Genomic DNA, 23209 nt, shown 5'->3' on the forward strand with positions numbered 1-23209 from the left:
AATAAACATTTTAAAAAGCAAATTTATTAAATATCCTTGGGTCGATCCTTCAATCCAAGTTTACTTCTTTGATTGCACGAGAAAGGCGTGTCCAGGGTATTTATATTTCTGGGCGTATCAGAGAACATTACAGAGGGAGCTTTCGAGTGTGCCGTGCTTGCATTCCTCCCCACACACACTTCTTGTCCGGACCTGACAGAAAGTCACTCCAGTGTTGCTCCAGCTCATCAGCATTAAAGGCTAGTGCCCTCCCGCCCCTGCGGCCCCACATCTGACCACACACCTATCAGCTGGGGGCTCTGCCCTGCACGGCGCGCTCCTTCTCACGCAGTGCAAACCGAGGCCCAGCCACTCTTATTCGAGGCTCTGCCCAGATGCTTTATGTCAGCTGGTTTGTTCCTTTCGAGCTTCTTGATTATTGAGTTATTGGTTCATTATTTTTTAATCTCCTCATTAAAATCTTTTCCTGGAAGTAGATTTGGTATTGGTACAAAGTGCATCTTTTATATGATTGAGGTAATTGGGTACAAAAAAATAAGGAAATACTCAGAGTTTGAGGTATCCTAAGGTAGTTGGTAACTACGTAAGTGTCTGAACTGCTTTTATTAGGAAGTTGTGTGAGCGCTCAGTGGTAGTGGATAAATTTTTATATTTTAGAAGAATGCATAATTTTGCTTTATGAGCCGAATTGAATTGAAAGGCATTGAATTAATCTTTTAACATAAAATTTGTTCAGTGGATTTGGGGGTCTCGTAATAAAAGTGTGTTAGCACTCTATACAGGCAGCGGGAAACAGTGTGTGAAACCAAACCAGGCGCAATCAAGACAAAAGCTCTGACATGCTGACATTCTTGTGTGTGAAATTAAAATTAGAATAAGAAGGTAAAGGACTAAATCTGGTTTGCCTTGCTTATTTGAAACTGCATGTGACATGTTTTAAATTTAAATAATTAATTGACAAGTTCCACTGCAACAGAAGTTTTAAGAACCTTTTATGTAACTCAGCACAATGCAGTTCGCGGCTGCCAGCAAACCTGAAACTCCTGGACACTGGCGCTCCTCGTTCCTGGCTTCTCTCCTAGTCACGTCTTGGCTCCTGTCCAGAGCTGACAACTCTCACCCAGGAGCGAGGGAGATGTGTCTAGTGTAAGAAGGGTTTTTGATCCATCCTAGATTTTCATGTCCAGATGGGCAAGGAGGAGGGGTGGCAGTGTCCCTGCTCGTACTTCAGTGATGTCATTTTGCCACACGCTCTGTAACCTTCGATTTACCCCTACTGACGCACTCTGCGTAGCATTCCCATTTCCAGAGGAGCACGGAAGTTATGTTCGAGTTTGAGCATTCGTAATTAACGTGCAGATACCTATACTTTCCCACTCTCCAGTGTATAGTGAAGTCTAAAGAGGTTCTTCACCCTGGCTGACAATGTAAAAACACTTGGCGTCCGTTAGGGTGAGATGAAGTTGCAATTTCAAGGCCTCTGCTCAGATATTATGCTAAGCTTTCTGAGCACTGCTGGGTCATGTTATTTATCATCAGTAGTGTATTCCTGCCAAAGTAAACTGTGGTTACTAGGCTTGTAATGTTTTTTAAGCTGTTAATTTTAGATTATTTTAAGTAAATTCACCTGCCTGTATCTGAAAGACCAGTTACTATTATCATCGTGATTTGAAAGACCTTTTGACAGATGGTTTTAAGGAAAGATTACATCAATAGACCATATTCTTTATGACTCTTGGAAGTACGGAAGTAATCTTTGATACTTGTTTAACCTTTTTTAAAAATACATATGTTAACATGTACAAATATCTTTTATCCTCCTACAGATAACTAAAAGATTGAATGCGTTGGTAATAAAAATTAAGGTTATTTTAGTCAGAAACTTAGACATCACTTTTCAGCCATTTCCATTTCCCTTTATTCTATAGATTTTTCTCATACACCTGTACAACTTTCACAGTCAGTCTGGTTTGCCACAGTAGAGAAACTATTTTGCAAAACAGATGTGCAGAAAGCAGTAAGGTCCCTTAAAATTAATTCATTTTATGGCAGTAGTATGGTGAAAGGTTTATTCTTGTTCTACCGCTTTATAACAGCTTTTCAGGTAGAACGCAAATTGTAGATAATAATTACTATGTTAACCTGTGGAACTTAGAAATATATGAATGAGTTTTTGAGAAATTTTAAAACCCAGGTCCCATATGCCGTCTATATTTAGAATTGAGTAGTTTTCTTCAACATGTATAATTGACTTTTTTAATCTCTCAGAAACTATCTTAAAAACATCTGTAGAATTAATAAATATCAGTCTATTAAATGACTTATGAGTAGATTTTAACATTAAATAAAAGAAGGAAATCCTCAAAATAGAATAAACAGATGTCAGATTGACTATTTAAACACACAATATCTTGCTTATCTACTCGAATGGAAATTAACCACTCACATCTTTAAACTTGAGTAAGGTCCCTTAAAATTAATTCATTTTATGGCAGTAGTATGGTGAAAGGTTTATTCTTGTTCTACCGCTTTATAACAGCTTTTCAGGTAGAACGCAAATTGTAGATAATAATTACTATGTTAACCTGTGGAACTTAGAAATATATGAATGAGTTTTTGAGAAATTTTAAAACCCAGGTCCCATATGCCGTCTATATTTAGAATTGAGTAGTTTTCTTCTTCAACATGTATAATTGACTTTTTTAATCTCTCAGAAACTATCTTAAAAACATCTGTAGAATTGATAAATATCAGTCTATTAAATGACTTATGAGTAGATTTTAACATTAAATAAAAGAAGGAAATCCTCAAAATAGAATAAACAGATGTCAGATTGACTATTTAAACACACAATATCTTGCTTATCTACTCGAATGGAAATTAACCACTCACATCTTTAAACTTGAAGCCTTATAATTTCTGTTACTTGTATAATTGAGAAAGAACTAGTTGTTTAAATCCCAGAAATCCTGTGTAGTTCTAACGAATGCTGACTTCTATCGTGTTAGAATCAGGTATTCAGCTACAGAGGTTTAGTCTTTTACTACAGATAAAGGGAGTCTGACCTTCTCGATGCCGAAATACTGTCAGTGGTCTCTATGAGTGCTTGTTCATCTGAGGGCCCATGGCAGGAGAGCTCTTCCCAGTTGAGGTTATCCTAAAAATGAAGCTAGGAGCCTGCTGGTTGTTCCCCCAGATACTCCTTAGTGGGGGAACCACATGGTTGCTCTTCATCTCCCACTTGTTCTCACCCCTCACTACCAGACCAGCCACGCCCCACCCCCACCCCAACATTGTTCAGTCCTCAGCACAATGAATCATTTTCAAGTTGACTCATTGTGAACTGTCTCCCAGCTGTTGGAATGTCTGGCAGACATTTTTGTTTGGGTGAAGAATAACTGGCTGAAACCCAACCTGGATGAGTTTGATATGGTCTTTGGCTAAAGAAATATTGAGAGGAGTATGTTTATGGCCTCTGAGTCCCCGTTAGCCCTGGAGGAGGACCATCCCCTGTGGCATAGGACTGAGAGTAAGGAATCAATCTGGATTATTTTCTCACCACTGAATGAAAAATTGTCTTATCTTGGAAAAAACAGGCATTTCCCATTTACGTTTGTTTTTCTATACTTAGTGTGCCCACGTGACTGAAAGCTTCAGAGACAATGAAGTGTAATTGTTTTTACTGGTTCTTTTTAAGAGTACTGATTCAAAGGCTGAAATGTTCTTTATATAAACGCCCATTCCTTCTTATGGAGGAGTTTCAAATACTGCCCTAGGTGTGAGTAACCCAGTCATTTTAGCAGAGCGTTTGGTGACACGGGCTACGATGTCTTTAGAATGAGTCCAATAACACTAACCAGCCTCTCCCCAGCCCCACCCTCTGCCTCTTAATATTCTTACAGTTTTTACAAGGAGATTTAAGAAAGAGGAATAGCAGTAAGCTCAGTAGTCAACCAAGTTTTTAGAAAAATGAAAACTTTGGTTTGCGTTGGCCTCTTTTCCAAAAAAGGGACATAGCATCTGACCAGAAACTTACTATGACTATTTGACATTTTCCATCATTTTCTTCAAAGATTAATTTAAAGTGGTGAGGTATTATGAACATATAAAATGGCAGTTTCCAAATTATCAATGTCAAGTTTGGTGAGCAACATTTTTTCTACAGTGCAGAAACTTTTCTAAGGTGTGATAACGTTTAGTCATAGCTTTTTTTTTTTTTAAAGAATTATTTTATTTAACTTTATTTATTATTATTATCATTATTCTTTTTTTTCACTTTAATCAGAGAGACAGAGAGAGAGAGAAAGGAAGTGAGAAAGCAAGCCACCAGGTCCGAGACTTGAACCATGGTCAGCCATGTGGGAGTCCAGCGCCTTTAACCACCATGCCACTTGCCGGCCCCAGTCATAGCTTTTTGACCTATTGTCTTGCCTTGGGCTAAAAGGAGTACTAGATTTCCATTAAATAGAATGATTTGTAAACATATGCAGGTATTTGGTGATTATATTTCTATAGCCGTGGAATTCTGAGTATTTTAGAATGTTTGCCACTTAATAACTGGACATCTTATATTTCAGAACATACACTAATATATTGTTTTAATCTGGCCAAATGTTACATTTCTCATTGGGTCATGGGAAAAGTCATGACACACTTTTCTCTGTTTTTCTATGCAAAACTGTCGTGACTTTGCGGACGGCCCGATAAAATGGGTTGTTCAGCAGTCTTTCAGCCCATCTCAGGTTGTAGTAGGAAAAGCAGACTAGGCCGCTGATCTGAGTGCTAGTCCTCGCCCACTTTTTCTTTGCCTTCATTGTTACCCCAGAGCCAAATGGCAGCATCTGGAAGGAGGAGACAGCTCCAGAGCTGGCCATGTTGCAGCCTCTTAGCCGGACCCGTCCATGTTTCTAATATGTCACAGAGGACCTCAGCTGTCGGAGGGCTGGGACCCGGTCCCAGCTGACAGGCGACAGTGAGAGCCTTGCCTTCTACTTCATACTGTACCATCTACTGCTTCTGAATCCGGCTGTCTGCCAGATTTTCAAAAGGGGAATGGATGACATAATTTAAAAAATAGTGTAGGAGAGTGAGGGTAGCCTTATCTTCTAAGACAAGGGATGAATAATCAATTTATGTTTCCTACCCAAACAAATCAATCTATGTGTTCTACCCACTTGTATTTTCTTTTCAGCTCTTCAGCTTAGAACAGCATACCTACATGGGTCAGGATTTTCATTTAAGCACCTCATCCAGCTTTCAGCATGTAATCACTTTAATTTTTAAGTGATTTTCCTATGTCGATTATCTCTCTCCAGTACAATTTGTCGAGACAGCAAGCTGGCACTTAGAGATGTCATAGTTTGGGGGATAACATGAGTATTTTGTTTCCATCTTTTACAGAATAAAGCAGTTATTGCTCGTGTTACACACTTGGCAGATACAGTGATTGGTCTTGAGTCCTTCATTGGTTCTGAGAGAGAAACCAACCCATTGTATAAGGACTATCACGGTAAGTAGCACCTTCCCCACAGAACAGCATGTCCTAAGGGCGCCTCGGGGGCCTGCATGCCCCTTGTCCAGCCAGTCTCTGCTGTCAAATGGCATGAAGTTAACTGTGTAAGCTACCTGTTAAACGTTTTCTGGTTTTGACCATTCTTCCGGGGCAGCTTATCACGAAGCTGCGTGAAGACTACAGACTGTGAGTGCTGTTTGAAAAGAGTCAAACCCAAGCTCTAAGACATGGTTCAGTCAGATGGACGTTTCGTTGTCCCTGTGGCTTATGGCTGCAATGAAATTTGTCATACTTGCCAGCCATGTTTGAAATAAATGTAACGTTCATTTTATTAACAACTTTGCACAGCGGTTTGTTTCAGACAAAGATTATTATAATAAAATACGTATTACAATGTACTTAAAAAATTCCTAGTCAATCACATTTTCAGAAAGTGAACATCTTTGATGATATTTGGACTTTTCTGTGTTTACTCATTTTATCATTAGTTTGAGTTATGAACAAATTTTAAAATATTGCACCCTAGTTATAAACTCAGGTAAGTTCATTAGGTTTTTTACTTATGTGATTTTAAGCTTTTCATAATATTTTATTCATTTGTCTAATCTGAGAGATTTATAAAATAAAGGTTTCTACATAGAACCATTGAATAGTAAAGTCTTAGTTGGTCTATGTATCTTGGGCTTAAACTACTAGATTCACTATAGAATGCAGTGAATAGCATATTTTTTTTTACCTATTTACCGAGTGTAGACAAAGGGTCTTCAAAAAGTTCGTGGACGTGTATTATGCGCATTATGGAAAAACTGGACAGACTTCAACATTCATCTGCCATCTTTCCATTTACTTTAAGTCTCCACGTATAAATCGTTGCTGTTATTATTTTAGAACTACTGTTCTCCTATGGAATTCTCCAGTCTAAAGACTAACTAGCTTATTTGAAGCCTGCAACAAGCTTGTGTGAGATCATGACAGCTTTTGTTGATGGTTTACAGATGAGGTCTACAAAAAGGATGAGAGAGTGTGAGATACTTTAAATGATAATGAGCCAGGGCTTTGATGAGGTCAGAGTACCACTTTTTAAAATATAATAGCTAAAACAGCATAACCTACCAGTTAGGTATTTTCTAGAAGGCTAGACAGTGTCAGCTGTGAAGAGAATAAGCATCTGCCTCGTCATGCTCACTTGCAGAAGCGCGCGTTTGGCGTGTGCCCAGTTTAACTGTGCATGCAACTCACTGGGCATCTCCTTGTCACTGTGATAGGGAAAATGTGTGTATTTCTCTAATGTAATATCATTTTCATTTTCTTTTTTAAAACTCCAAGTTGAATGCTATTTTAATAAATTATATATATTGATTCTCATAAGTATTATGAGGTTATGAGTTTAGTAAAATTATATTTTATATTCTAAAACATTTTTTGCTGATTAAAACACTTCACAAGTTGAAAGGCTGTGATTCTCTGTGCTGAAACCTCTGAATTGATCAGTTATTTCAATGAGTAATGAGTGGTTCTGATTACTAGTAAATGCTATATTAATAAGGACCTAATTTGGAAATCCTTCATTCGTTCTCTAAGGCCTTCTGTTTAATACTTAGCTGACCAAGCACATTCAAGTTTAAAATGAGAAATGAACCAATAAACATATGGAATGCTTGTTTCTAATAGGTATATTTTGCTAAATAACTATATGTGAGATTTTTGGTTTATAGCTAAAAGCTATCTTTTTATTAACAGCTTTTATATATTTTTAAGTTCAAAATTGTCAGAGGTGTTAGTGAATTATTTTTGAAGGGGTCATTTCTAAACTTAAGTACCTGGAGGTTGACTGTTTTAAGCTAAAACTGATAGACACAAACATATGTATTAGAGAAGCATTGCTCTAGGTAAGATTTACCTGTTTGTTCAAATCTGGAATTTGCCTTATTCCCCCACATGTAGGGGTCACTGTCTTTGGGATAATGATTTTCAAATATGAGCTGCGTCAGGCGGAAAGATGCAGAGAAGACCCTTCCATGTCTTCATTTGTGGGAAATGACCTCTAGTTTAGTCAGAAACGGCATCAAGCTGCACCAGAGCCATCCAGTGCCCTTGTCAGAAAACATTAGCGGATGTTTCTCCTGACAAGAGCCCAAAGCTCAGGGTTTACCTAGCACTGTGGCAAAGCTCAAAACGGCGACAGAAAGGCCTAACATGCCATAGAAATGAGTGTCTTGGGATGGCAGAGGGGTTCATGTTTGGTCTGAGGAGTGCCCTGGAATGCCGTTTTCTTCAACGCTTTGTCGAAGTAATTAATAAGGTGCAAAATGAAATCCTTTTCATTATTGCTTCGCTGGTTATCAGTAACCCATAAGCCTTGTTTGGCTGGCTGCTTACTGGTGCATTTAATAAAATAAAGATCGCTCAGTGGTGCCGTGGGCAGCTTGCAAGGTGATAGCCGCATTTGCTTACTGTAAATACAAGAGGAAGTCACACACAGACCGGCTGCAGTTTTGACAAGAATTAAGATCCCTCTTTCCATCTGTACTTCTGTACCAAAGTGCAATTAGTTTTCCTCGCACAGGATTTCTGTTTATCTTATTCTGCTTGATTACTTGAGTATAATCACACCATTTGCTTCATTGCTCCTGGTAGTAAGCTCCTGTTTTAAAAGGGGAGGATGCTTGTGTGTAAATTTACAGGATTCTGCTGTAAGACTCTTTAATTTATGCATCTGATGACAGCATTTTGCAATTTTTTTCCTCTCGATTTTTTTCCCACAAGGTTTGATTCACATACGACAGATTCCTCGGCTTAATAACTTGATTTGTGATGAATCAGATGTCAAAGACTTAGCTTTTAAATTAAAAAGGAAGCTATTCACCATTGAGGTAAGAGAATTGTTATGTTTTAGTTTACAGTCTCGAGGTAAATAGCATCTTTTTTTTTTTTACATTAATGAAGTTTTTAGGACACGTTTTATGTGAAACGTTTTAAAGTTCTTTTGGTGTAACAATTTTCTAGACAGTCCTTTTATTTTAGTAGTATATTGCTAGAGTATAACGAAAATGATTTTGTTTTGAATGTCTATTAAAGGTAAGCTCCAGACTTCCTTGATAAGTATGACATGCTATTTCCAAGGCTTTCGAAAGCTTATTTAATTAAACGTTAATGAGCTGCGCTTACTTGTGTGTGGAATGTGAGGCTCCCCAGGACTGGATGTGGTATGGCTGAAAAAAAAGAGGATTCTTAGCTACTTTCAGAGAGCATTTTTCTTTACTAATAATGAAAGTACCTTTCACTTTCTCTGCTGAATTAGCAAAGTAGAATCTATAGAGTGTCTGTAAGCACATTTCCGATCACCGAAACTTTCTTGCGAGCTTTATGTGAGCAGGGGTGACAGAAGGTGGTAGTACAAGATTTATTTCGCCTTAATCTCGCGGAAGAGCAAATGAACACGGAACTATTAAGCAATTAGAGTTGATGTATTTATTAACGAAGTAAACGCTCTGAGAAAGATGGCTTTTGGGTGATGTGATAGTCATCAGGATAGTCGGGCAATTTTTTTTTAACAAAGACATAAACCAGCCAAGCAGCCTTGACAAACCGTTTTGTTTAATCTCTTTTCAAATGAAAAGCTCTTAAGCAGGCCACTTGTCTTAACTGCTTGAAACCATAAAAAGAGAATTGCCACCAATAAATTAGCATATTTCTGACTTCATCAGCACACGATGGTCAATGTGGCTTGGCACTGCTTTGGTGTTTGGGACTTCACCCTGAAGTGACCACTTTGGCCCTTTTTTGACCCTCTGCCCTCTGTAAGCTGGCCACTTGATCAGGTGGCTTAATGGTCCTCTCTCTTTTTCTCTTTCTCTTCACATTTGCAAGTAGCACTAACCTATAAATCATTGTAAGGGCCTTATCCAGTGACAAATTAATGTGCCCTCCTCCTAATTAATGGTCATCAATGTCCTTAATTATCTAATCCTATTGAGAGCAGTTAATAGTTAATCAGGCGGCCCGTTCTTCAAGCAGGTCATCTCTGCAGGAGTGTTAGAAGTGTCTCATCTGGGGACTTTCCCTTCAAAAGCCACTTAAAGCCAAAAGAAGCAGAGTGGAGAAATAGTGATTCTTGAGCTAATTTGCTTCAGTTCTCAGAAATCACTGCACTGGAAGCCAGCACTGTTATGTTCAGGTTTCCTGGCAGAGGGCTGAGCGCTATTTGTCACCATATTACTTGAAATGTTTAAAGAGATGAACTTATAGTTTGGTGTCACAAGAAAAGAAAAATGTGTATCCTTTTCTCTTAAGTCGAATCTGTATTTTTAATGTACGATAGAAGTGAGGGGTTTTTCCCCCTCTGTATGCCACCTTTTCTTCAAAACAATATTCTGACCACGAGGTGTGTGGTATCATCTCACTACTGTACAGATAAGTGAATGTCATCCCCACTGCCCGAGGAAGGCTGTTCCAGAGAGGAAGGTAGTCCTGCGGGGTAATCTCGCCCACGAGCACGCCCACCCCATGTCTTCTGCTGGGCTGTACCGGGGAAGCAGGAGGAAGAGAAACAAAGGACTTGCATAATGTCAAGTCGGACTCCCCCTCTGGGGAACTTTCCGTCTTAACAGTGGCTAGCCTTTACCTCTGGAGCTGATACAGGGCCTTGCATTACCCACGTGGGTCTCTGCCATTTCCTCTCTGTCTGCCTCCCGCAATAACCTAAGAGAACCATGGCACCTGCTCTCCCTATGGTTCGGAAGAAGTATTTGGAAACAAAGCACACATAGAGTTTTGTTTCAAAAGATAATATTCAATACAGTCTGTCAAACCCCCTACCTCTCTGGTGTGTAGCCTAATCATTAAAGTTTTCCTGTTTGGTTGTTTTATAAAAAGAAGAGTTAAAATATATTTTAAATAACCTGTTGATTTGGGTCATGCTATTCAGTTTGGTGATTAGAAAAAATATAAGTTAAGGAATCAAAGACACCTAATAGAAGTACATATAGTTATAATCAGGGCAGAATAAAATTAGGTGATTCACCTAAGATGAAATGACTCAAACACAGCACTGTCATGATGAAACACATGCAAACAGATGGCGGTCTGTTGGTGATACGTTACAACAACTGGAAGTTGTAGAAATGACTTGAAAGTGACTAGTTCAAGGATCCCTTTCTTGGGAGAAAAGTTGCCTATTAAGTGGCAGTGTTTTAACACATACAACAAATACATTGTTTTTAAAAATGGCCTGGTGTTTTAAAAAAAATAAAATGTGCACTGTACTCATCTGTCAAGTCTGAGTCTCTGATACACCAGTCATTGGATCTAAGTTTTCTTTTCAGAAAGGAAAGGTAGTCTAGCAAATAAAGCAGAAATAACCCCTGTGATTCCCTGAAGGCAGCTCCTTCTGTGTTGCAATTTGCCTTCAGCTGCATTTTCTCAAAAGGGGGCACAGTTGGAACAAGGGGCCAGTGGGGCAGACAGACAGCCTCCACTCTGTCTGCAGGATAACTTCACTTTGATTTGTTACATCACTGGCCTTCATGTTGTGTTTACTAACAGCTACCAAGGGCCTCTCGCTGGTCCAGCAACTTTCGCTAGTGGTCTCTTAATTTCACTGAGTGATTTGGAGAAGGCAAAAGAATATTCCTTCCTCCTCGGAATGTGTATTACTGTTATCCAGAGTCAAGTGGAAACATTTATCCAATCACAATACATTTTTAGTAATCACTGTAACTATAAAACTCTGAACGTTAGCCCCTCTACAAAAACCATAGCAGACTCTTACCTGTACTCATGGCTCTTACTTGTACCCTGACATGCATTCTAGGTAAGTGAAAGAGAAAGTTTAACGTTGATTCAGTGTGTCTTTAGGTTAAGGAAATACCTGTCCATTTCTTCACACCCTGGTAATATCTGTAGGCTGTGCAGGTAACACTTACATATTGGCTTAACCATCTAGTATGCTAACTTCTGCCTTGCCCTTGCTCAGGTCACGGCTACATAATCGTACCTGGCCTCCATTCCGTCACAGCAAGTGTTTACTGAGCCTTTTCCTACTGCCGTCTCAGACCATGGCACTGGCTTAGTGATGAAGCCATTCAAGGCTTACTGAGACGTAGTAACAGACTGGGTGTCCGGAAACTATCTTTCTCATTTTTGTATCTACCCCAGAACTAAGAATAGAGTCATCTGCTTAGTAGGTATAAAATCCTTGCTGAAGTACATGCAGTGTGGATCAATTATGGATGGAGGTTCTTAAATTGTTCACATAATATAGCTATACATATTACATGAGCTCCGCCAGTCAGGTGAGCATGCACACTGCCTTCTCAGTCAAGAGTGGAATGTGGGTACACAGCTCCACTCCTGAGCTGAAGTAACTACTTAAACTTGCGTTGTTTCCATTTCTGTCATTTTATTTCTCTAATGTTGGGATAATTATTAATCGGTTCTTCCTTTACATTAGTTATTATAATACATAAATAAGATTAGGCAGAATTTGAAATGTACCTGCACTTAATTTGGTGATGTCATAAAAGCAGCATTGATACTTGCATTGCATATTGCTTTGTTATTTTGATTTTGTATTTTCATCTTGATCATTTCTTAATATATTTCATGACATAATTTTTTAATTGTTTTAAAGAATTATTTTATTTATGTATTTACTTATTTTAATTTGACCAGAGAGGAACAGAGCGAGAGAAAGAAAGAGGAAAAGTGAGAAAGCAAGCCACCAGGTTCGAGACTCGAACCGTGGTCGGCTATGTGGATGGAGGTTCTTAAATTGTTCACATAATATAGCTATACATATTACATGAGCTCCGCCAGTCAGGTGAGCATGCACACTGCCTTCTCAGTCAAGAGTGGAATGTGGGTACACAGCTCCACTCCTGAGCTGAAGTAACTACTTAAACTTGCGTTGTTTCCATTTCTGTCATTTTATTTCTCTAATGTTGGGATAATTATTAATCGGTTCTTCCTTTACATTAGTTATTATAATACATAAATAAGATTAGGCAGAATTTGAAATGTACCTGCACTTAATTTGGTGATGTCATAAAAGCAGCATTGATACTTGCATTGCATATTGCTTTGTTATTTTGATTTTGTATTTTCATCTTGATCATTTCTTAATATATTTCATGACATAATTTTTTAATTGTTTTAAAGAATTATTTTATTTATGTATTTACTTATTTTAATTTGACCAGAGAGGAACAGAGCGAGAGAAAGAAAGAGGAAAAGTGAGAAAGCAAGCCACCAGGTTCGAGACTCGAACCGTGGTCGGCTATGTGGGAGTCCAGCGCTCCTAACCACCATGCCTCCGGCGGGCCCCTTATGATATAATTTTCTAATATAAATGATAATATTTTATTATGTGAGTTTCAACCTCTATTAAGATTATTACAAAATTCCTATTTTGGTAATGGGACAGTTTTCCAGCTCTAAGATTCAGCGGTTCAAGTCATGGAGTATACCTAGGCTACACTGAAATACATGTACAAATACATATTCAGATGACATATTACTGTTTACTATAAACTTGCAATGTAAGCATAAGCATTAGTTATATAAGTTTTCATTGGTCCAAAAGTGATAGTTATAAACAATGTATGTATTGAGAATACATCGTAGAGGAAATGAATGTGGAGGGTGAACGATATCAAAGTAAGCCAGGTTGACTCACAGTTGTCTTATCACACGAGGCCCTTGATGCACTTGCTTAACGGGTCCGTTCTTAACTGCATGAAGACTAGGATAGGAGATGCCGTCGGTAAATTAGTTGTAAATGGTACTGTAACATAACGTGATGTCATTTAGTAGAGTTACTTTGAATTTTTGTGTATTGGAAAAGCATAAACTCTTGCAAAGTGTAAGCATGCTAGTCTCTGTGATAAAGCCTAGCGATCTGGTGGGTCACATGCTCCTTTGGTCTAAAGTTTACTTCCTTCTCTGTGTTTATTTTCAATGGCCTTTTCCGTGTTTAAGTAAGTAGAAAGTTGAATAAAATATATGTTTGTTAGACCCAGAAATAAGGGGGAATGGTGGTTAATCTGCTTGTCAGTTCAGAGTTGTCACTAAATAAAGTAACAGGCATAGACGTCTGGCCTGGGAACCTACGCGGCAGCAGCATCACGCACCGTACAACCCAGTACACCTTTGATAATAATTTTCTCTGTAACTGTCGGCTGCTCTTTCAGTTACCTTTTATTCCTAAATGTCCTGCAGTGAGCAAATAAGAAGAAAATTAAAATTAAAAACTGGACATAGCTATCTATTCACATGCATAAAATAATTTATCAAAAGTAAGTCCAAATTAGTACTCTTTAGCCACACAGACATAACTCACACAGCTTTACACTTCAGTGTGTTCAGCGTGTCACCATCCCCATGCTCATACTCCCATCCCCAAGTGCCACGGACGCACGGTTGTGCCCTGCAGGTGTCACCGTGTCTGCTTGCCCCGCTGCGTGCCCCGTTTGGTACCCACTGCCCTCCTTGTGTTTCGCAGGCCACAGGCGGCCTATCACAGCGCATACCACCTTAGGGGGAGCACAGTGGTGAGACTCCCTCTAATCCTATTTCTTCCCACTTTGGAATCTTAATTAGAAGAGATAAGGAAAAAAAAAAACATCATTTAACTAAATTATTGTCTTGAATCTGTAGCAAAAGGTATAATCCGCAATTGGGCCAATTAGTGAAGCCCACAGCTAGCTGTGCTGCGGCGAGCAATTTGATTAGATCTGACACCACCCTGGTTCCCACTGCTGTTCTGCCAGGTATGATGGGCAGACTTCAAAGAGCTGGAGGCATCAGCAGGGCAAGGTTTGGAGGCCAGCTTAGGTCCGGTTGTTAATCTCTGCTAAAACCACAGCCGCTCTCACACGAAACAAGCTTACACGGCACAATCATGCGGCATTAAAGTTAGGGTTGAGTCATGCCAATTTGCCTTTGGTTTTTGATGATGACCAAAGATGGCTACATGCTGAAAGTACCCTGATTAGGTAAGTTCCCAAAACACTCGAAGTATTTTTAACTTCCTACATACTGTTGTGAAAGCTTTATGCCCTTTGATCAAACCTTCCAGCGCAGAGCGCTGTATCGGGGTGGGCGTGTTTCTCACTGGCAGCCGGCGTTCCAAACTTTTCACTTACCACTTCATCCACATTTGCCTTCACATTCATAATTCCTGAAGGAGAATGCAAAAGGAAATTATTCTAAGTGGTGAGCTTTTGAAAAATCTATTAAGCGTGTTGAAAGGAGAAAACATTTTTTTCCTGAGTCATTTATGTTCACTGGCAATTTTTCTGAAATTTCTTTATAATTGTTTTCCACTTAAACGTTGAGTAAAGTGCCCTTCCAGGCGGTGATTGCATAAGTGTTCCCTTCTCCGCTCTGATTCGCCGAGCGCCACAGTCACGCTGACATGTCCGCTCTGAGAAGAGCCTGCGGCCGCTCGCATTATTCCGAGTGATTGAAACTGCCATCTCGCTGACTTTCCCGCGGGCCGCCGGGTGCTCTGGCGTCCACCTCCTGTGCTCCTGAGCTCAGGCTGGCGGCTCCTCCCTGTTCCTTTCTGCAGGAAAGGGGACGTTCACGTTGCACTCGTGTCTCAGTTTCTGTGCGGTCGGCGCCTGGGCTACTAAGCTTATAAGTAGTTTGAAGCCTATTTTTTGAAAAGTATTATTAAACTATCTTATGTCAACATGACTGTAAACAATCGTTTTAATTATTTAACTTTATGTATTTGTTTATTTTTTGATTTGACCAGAGAGGGACAGAGTGAGAGAGTGAGTAAGAGAGAGAGAGAAAGTATGAAAGCAAGCCGCCAAGTCCGGGACTCGAACCGCAGTAGGCACTATGGGAGTCCAGCGCCCTTAACCACTGCGACACCTGCCTGCTCTCGACTATAAGTGAATTCTATATAAAGCTTTTTATAAGTCAGACGGAAGATCTGGTATTTCTGGCGCTCTTTTGTGTACTTATTCACAGTACCTTTTACTCAGGAAATTTAAGGAAAGCATGCATTTGAGTAAGGTGGTTTGAAAAGCAAAAGGCATGCACTTAGAATCTCACTCCTCCCCTGAGGTGCCGCGGTCCCGCCAGTGCAGTTGTCTCGGCCTGGGGGCCAGGAGGGTACACACTGTGCCTGAAATGCACGCAGCCGCTCTGTTCTCCCTGCGCGGTGTTTAGGCACAGGAATCCTTGCGAGTGTTCCATTCCAGGAAGACAGTATGCGGCTCTCCAAGGGTTTTCTTAAAGGACTACTGTATCGGAATTTCCGTCTGCGCGGTACTGTCTGAACCACTTTCTCCCATGGCATAATGGTATCCAAGGTATCTAAGATAGAAGAACAGAAAAGGAAACATGATTGCAAGGTAGAGCTGTCCCATTCCCTCACCTTAAATGTAGCTCTAAGTTCTTGGCAGGCGAGAGCGTATGTTTTACTAGTATATCCTCCAGGGCATCTGGATTACTTATGCTTATTAAATATGGTATCCTTGGGACCAGCAGATGGCGTAATGGTTACATTGATGGACTCCCACATAGTCGGCGATGGTTCGAGTCCCGGACCCGGCGGCTTAAAACTCACACCAAGCGTGTGTGTGTGTGTGTGTGTGTGTGTGTGTGTGTGTGTGTCCAGAATCCCAAGAGGAGACTAGAGGAGAAGGGATTACAGCGGAGCAATCCCCTCTGGAGGTGATTTCTTGCTTTCTGACTCTCTGTCTCTCCAATGAGTGCACGCACCCTATAGCAAAAATCTCTCTCTAAAAAAAATACAGATACACCCACACATACACACACATATGTATACACACATATACTCATATATACACACATATATGTATGTGTGTGTATATATGTATGTGTGTGTGTACCCTTAGTGTTATGACATAGGTAGCTCTGGGGACACACTACGTGTGTGTATATATACGTGTGTGTGTGTGTATCCCTAGTGTTATGCCATAGGTAGCTCTGGGGACACTTTCATACCCAAAACCTTCCAAGTTAGTCCTGCCTCAAGCACCTTTGCCCCACAAGTGTCTGGAGTGTCCGTGTGCCTCTGCTCCATCAGAGCGTTTTCAGTGCTAGTTGGTTAACTAGCCCTGTCTCCTCTGTCGGGGCCGTCTCAGGTATTCACTCACTCGCTCAATGTCACGTATACTGCCCTAGCTGTCAGAGTGGTGCTCAGGTGTCACCACTAAAATGTCAGCTCCACAGTCTAGGTGCAGTCTGTCCTGTTTGCAGCTAGATGCTGAGCATATTACTAGGTGCTCCATAGATGTCTGTTAAATTGTTAAACTACTCTTTTTAGCTATTTAAACAATAATCTTATGATTGCAAAGTATTTTCCCCTTGTATTGATTAATATTACTAAAAACATTTCCTTGTGTGTATTAATATGAAGAAATGATGTTCCTCCTTAAGGAAAGATGATACTAAATTTTAATTGCCAATTTTTAAAGGTAGGATTGGGAGTCATCATATATGACCAGGAGACACCAGGGTATAATAGAAATGCTTTAACTCAAAACCAGTGAAACAGTCCTCTTACTGGGGTAGAAATGGAAACTGGCGAAGTTATTACTGTCCTAAGTCCAGCCACGGTGGACGTTTAGGGAGTAGCCAGTGCAGGTTCTTTGTACCCAGTACAGTGAAATTCACTGAACTGTTTTGTCAGGTGCTGTCAAGTCAACCCACCATTGTTACAGAGAATCAGACTGAATCATTTTGGCATGAGCCTTCCAGAAATAAGATACCCAATATGAAGGGCTTAATGAAATCGAGTATTTGGTTTCAATTTTTTTGTAAGCCTGTCAAAAATACATTGCATTCATTCAGAAATTGCTAAGCAAATCCATTAAGATAGCTGGCCTTTATTGAAAATTTATTTAGAATATTGTTGCTTACTATAAATAATAGTTGGATGTATTTTGGGTATATGTTTTTTAGGTATAGAATTTTCTCTGAACATTTCAAAGTAATCTTCAAAATGTATAGTCATTTAGTAAGAAGAGGGCGGCATCTTTTCCTAAAATTAAGACATTCCTATATGAAATGAAGCTAATATCAATTTTGACGTAACTATCCTCATTTCCAAAGACTTTTAAAACAAAGTTCTATTTGATTAAATTTCTTAAGTCTTTAAATAATGAATTGCTTGTGAATGTTCGAAGTATTTGTTACATAATTGAGAAAAAAGAAACCTTTTCTTTCTAATCAATCATTATTTTAAAAGCATAGTGTAGATTTAAATGCCTCAACATTTCATTTACATATTTTGAAGCAGGGTGTTTTTCGTTACTATTTCTGCTTAATAACCTAAGAAATATTTTACCCGACTTATACTGTAGCTATGGTTGTAGCATTGAAAAAGCTTGTAACAAAAAGCTTCTTGGAGCAATTAAAGGTCACGTGTACATATTGTACGAGGCTACTCATTTACAGGGTCTTTGTGCAGCGTCAGTGCTGTAGCATGGAATGGATTGCCCTTGTCGAGCCTGGAAATAAATGGGTCAACTTGTCTTGTATTCAGTAGGTGAGAGAGAAGGCTCACGCAGTACTAATTTATTAGTATTTTTACAAACAAATTACTATCACTTTGATCAAAACACTAATGCAATATCATTGACAAATAATTATAGAAAATTATTATAATATATAATTACAGCTTTTAACGGAACACTTACCATACATACAAGAGAACTTCAAAAAGTACCTGGGAAAAACGGAATTCAAGTATGAGTTTATTTTGGTACCAAAAAATTTTTTAATGTATGCAGTTTATTTTATTTTATTTATTATTATTATTATTATTATTTTAATTTGGCCAAAAAGAGAAGAAGAGAAAGTGAGAAAGCAAGCTGCCAGGTCCAGGACTCTAATGATTGGCCATGTGGGAGGCCAGCACCTTAACCACCACTCCACCTGCGAACCCCATGTATGCAGTTTTTTCTTAATACTCCTTTTCCATGCAGTTTTTGAAGACCCCTCACGTTCTGGGTTGTTGGAAAAGTCATGGCGTATTTTTTCTCTGTTTTTCTATGCAAAAATGCGTCATAACTTTTCTGACAGCCCAGTGCATGTTTCGTTGCTTGATCAAATATGCACATCTCGCCCAGGTATAGGAGAACAGCTCAGCAATAGCATCCCACTGCCCTTTACTGTTAAATCAGCACACTCCAGAATGGTTAAGGGTTATACAGTCCACTTTTTCTGTACTGAAGTTCAGAATTTGTCAGGGATCGGTATGAAGAAGAAATCAAACTAGGTGGTGATTTAATCATGTCTCGTAGGGACATGGCAGTCCAGATAAAGTATTAGTACTGATCTGTACTGAATGCGTTCAGTCAGCTGATTTTTTAATAAATGAAGACATTACAATAAAAATTAAAATGATGCCAATAAAACACTTTATTCCTTATAATAATTTTAATGCATGTGGATTTTATCTATTATGTCTATATTCATGATGTACAAGTCATTTTTTAGTCTCAGAAAAGGTCAAATTGTAAAAAGTACACCAATGAAATAAATTTATCCCGTGTTTTCTAGATTCACCTGCATTTAGGCAGTCAGACACACAGCAACCACACATTCTTGTTTCGGGGGAGAGGAGTACAGGGGCAGATTTGTTGTGTATTATCAAAAGAAAAAGAATTATATTTCAAGTCAATGCCAAAGAAAATCATCCGAGTTAAACAAAAGTAATTTAACAATGGGTTTGAATCAAGAATCAAATTAATAATGATGAATTGCTATCTATAAAAATATAGACTGGCTTATAAAAATATGGAGGCCAGTCATCAAGACCCATATCATGAAGTTCAGAATATCTTCAAAAAGTTCATGGAAATAAATGTTAGGAGAACACTAAACAAGAACTTTTTAAAAAAATGTTTACAATAAAATAAACTTGAGCTTTAATTCCATTTTCCGTTAACTTTTTGAAGCCCCCCCATAAGTAGCCGAGACTAGCCCTGATCCAAGTCATTTTCTCTGCTCATCACTTAGCTCTTAAATGTTCATTCCATACGTTGCGTTTGGTTTCCATACATTGTGTTTGGTTTCTGCTGCCACTCTTTAGTGCAGTGAAAGCTTAATGTGTTTGTTAAGACCTTTATACAGAGTATCAAAGCTTTGGAGAAATACGATTCTTTTGAGATCTAAGTCTATAAACTTAAATCTTTCTTAGTCATCATTTTACCTCCTAGTTCAATGCCTGGTCATGTGGGTGCTTGACAAGTACTGAATAAATGAATGAACAAATAAGCATCTTGACACTACTCAAAAATGTATTGGAGGTTTTGACCTTAAAAATCTAACATTTCAGATTTTACAGACAAGTCTGGTAGTGCTGGTACAATTTTTCATACATGCTTAATATACGGTATGGTTTTGCATAAATGAAATAACCTTCAGCAAATATCAGCTAATAATATGACAAGTCATTATTCCTGAAGTAAGTAGAACTGTCCTCCTCCAAGCACAGACAGGAAATGAGTAGTAGTTGTCAGTTGACAATGCGCGATCAATAAGCCAAGTCGTGATCTCGTTGTCATTTAACAATGTGTGATTGATAAGCCAAGTCATGATCTCGTTGTCATTTTACTGCCATTTGAAAATTGTTTACTGCTTCATCTTAAAAGATTTGATAATATATTTTTCAAATTCATAAATATCAGTAGAGGTTTCTGATCTGGTTTGTATGTAAACTATTAGATTCAGACTTGGAGGATCGGCAGATGGCATAACGGTTATGTGGCTGGACTCCCATGTAGTTGACTGCAGTTCTAGTCCCGGACCTGATGACTTAAACTCAGGCCGTGCACATGTGTGTGCTCAGGATCCCGAGAGGAGAATGGAGGAGAAGGAACTGCACCGTGGCCATCCATACCCCCCCTCCCCAGTGATTTTTCAGTTTCTGTCTCTCTGGTGAGTGCATGCGCCCTATAGCAAAAATCTCTCAAAAAAAAAAAAGATTTAGACTTGATTTCCAAAAGGCCCTCCAGAGCAGACAAGAATCTACCCTAGTTCCCTTATCTAAATTACCTGTAGTTTCCACGCCTTTTGACTCAGCAGTTACATTGTTAACCTGCCTGTCCTTGATGACCAAAGTGGTTGGTGGTAGCGCCTGTTTTCCTGGCATATAACAGGAAAAGATTTGTGAAATTTCAGAGTTAAGGATGAAATTGTTATGTGGAGTGGAACTTGAATATACCATTTTAAATATTCTGCAGTTTTAATGTACATACACATTAATGGTGGAGTAACTACTGTCACTTCCATAATGGAGAAATACAGGACTATTTTCATCAGAATGATCTCATTGGCCTCTGTAAGCACATGAAGCGGACACGTTTTAACCTAATTCTTTGGTCTGGCTACTTAGGAATTTCTTCCTGGGACCTCATTCTGTCCCAGATAGAAATTTAAGTATAGGACAATTATATTCAGAAGAAGAGTTTTATAGTGAATAATTTATAAAAGAATGCCAATCCTTCACACATGCTGTTGACTTAACGTGGAATTCAGTCAAAGAACAGAACATGTAAAGATATTTTGGAAATGTGACCTACTCCATTGTACAATAAGTACTGGCCATTTCTTTGCTTAGCATTCAGTTGTTACAACATTCCCATCATTTTATTGGAAAGGTTTTTATGCTTCAGTCTTTTTAAAGTTGGATAAGTAAAAAGCAAGGTTAAACCCGCCATTCCCCTGTTGAATTGAGAGCATGAGTTAGCAAACTATGGCCTGTGGGCAAACTGAGCCCCACTTTAAAAAAACAAACCAAAAGAAAACTTTATCGTTCCTTTTGTCTACAGCTGTTTTCATACTACACTGAATAGAAATCTTACAGCCTGGGAGGCCAAAAATATTTACTGTCTGGTCATTTACAGAGAAAAGTTGCTGAAAGAGGAGCCCCTAATTTAGAGAGCTTCAGACGTCAAAGAAAATTTACTGAGAGAATTGTCAACTTGGGATGTGATTTATAGTCTTAAAATTAGGCTTTATTTGAAATATAATGAATATGCAAAATGACTCAATGTGAAATGTGCCCTGTAGGGTTAGTGCAGTCTCTTGAGAAAATACCTAGATTTTCTCAGACTGCTTTAATGCCTCTGAGAAAACACCTAGATTTCATGGAAGGTGAAGATTGGAAGGGAGTTAAAGCACATCAAAGTCAGCTTCTCCCTGGGCGTAGCCCTCATCCAGCCTCTGCATTTGTGAGGAGCTCACTTTCTCAGGGGCACCCCATCTCTGTCCCAACCGTGTCCTCTGTGCACCGGCATGGCCTCCTGCCCATCAGCAACAATTCTACTTTCTGAAAGCGCACATGAATTGCCATTGTCTATATATTACTGGATTCGTAATAAACACTTACTATATGGGGAACAGTTAAAACTTTTGTGTTTAGCTTCTTAGTTTTCCTTACATTTATATTTCTCTTAAAAACATTATAAATTAAATTAACCATGTTATGGTGTTTAAAGTATATTTAACTTAGAATTTTAAGCCCAAGCCCATGTAATTTTATGTCATTCTTTAAAGGAACATTCTTTTATAAATCACCAGTTGGAAATATTAAAATAGTAGTTTGTAATTCTGAAGTAAAACTGCATTGTGAATTATAGGTTCATGCAATTTAAAGGTAAGAAGTCAGTGTTTTTATTGATATTTGTAGCATGTTGGAATCTACAGACGACGTCAGATGATTAAAGTGATAAAATCAGCATTAACTGTGATACATTTTAGCTCTTTGTTATAATATAGCTTAGATTACTAAACAATAATTTCATCAAAATATAGCATTAAACTTGTGATAACTAATACTAAGAAACATAAGGATGGATTCCTGAGAAGTATCGATTTAATCAGCAAAAATATACAAAAAAGGGTAGCTGGTCTTTGACCACACTGTTCACTGTCTGTAATCGATAGTCAAATTAAAACTGTAAGTTTAATTGGACATTGGGAATCAAGAAGTCTCGCTTATTTTCATTTTATTTTTTAAACCTGGAGGAAATAAGATCATATTGAATTTTTAAATGTAAATATATTATTAAAAGGAACTGATCAGATTATTTTTAAGCCAAAGGAGACCAGAGTTGGAATATTTTGACATTTTAGTTAGAAAATTTAAACACGAGGGCATTTTTACTCAAAACTGCTTTTCTTTGAGTTAATGAAAATTATTACTATATTTTAAACTAATTATATGAAGACTAACATCCTTGGCATTTAAAAATTATTTTTAAATTAAGTAAAACAAAACTCCTTTTCAAGGGTGTTTATAATGTAGAATAGAAAGTAGAGTGCATGAAATCACACAAAAAGGACTCCACTTAGTGTTTTCAGCCTAATAAAAATGTTGTAAAAATACTTGTAAGCTTGAAAATCACACTAGCTATTCTTGTTTCAAATTCTGTTTAATATATTGTTCTGTATGATTTTATAATAAACAGATTACTCCTTGAACAGGAATTAAGAATAAAGCTGCCAGGAAGAGGTTTTGTTGTCAGAGCAGTTCCCGCCTCATGTTTTGTAAGAGATTTCATGGTCCCATTGTAAAGAGTAGATGATTTAAAACGTGTTCCCAAGATAAACTTTCCCATTGTCATTAATGAGGATGGATAATACTGAGTGACAAGTGCATTAGGAGTGACACAGAAAGAGCTGTTAGATCTGTCGGAGCGCATCACT

General features: G+C 38.4%; 1 protein-coding gene across 1 annotated transcript in view; it reads left to right on the plus strand.

The window, feature by feature from the left end:
- Window positions 1–23209, plus strand: part of ELP4 (elongator acetyltransferase complex subunit 4) — a gene marked incomplete at its 5' end in the record, with an annotated part of 223761 nt that overhangs the window by 89918 nt on the left and 110634 nt on the right. The window contains 2 exon segments of the mRNA XM_027771731.1: window positions 5401–5509; window positions 8279–8385. Of these exon segments, the coding sequence (XP_027627532.1) occupies window positions 5401–5509; window positions 8279–8385 (216 nt within the window).

Source organism: Tupaia chinensis, unplaced genomic scaffold (assembly GCF_000334495.1).
Source record: "Tupaia chinensis unplaced genomic scaffold, TupChi_1.0 Scaffold000037_15, whole genome shotgun sequence".
Classification (NCBI taxonomy): domain Eukaryota; kingdom Metazoa; phylum Chordata; class Mammalia; order Scandentia; family Tupaiidae; genus Tupaia; species Tupaia belangeri.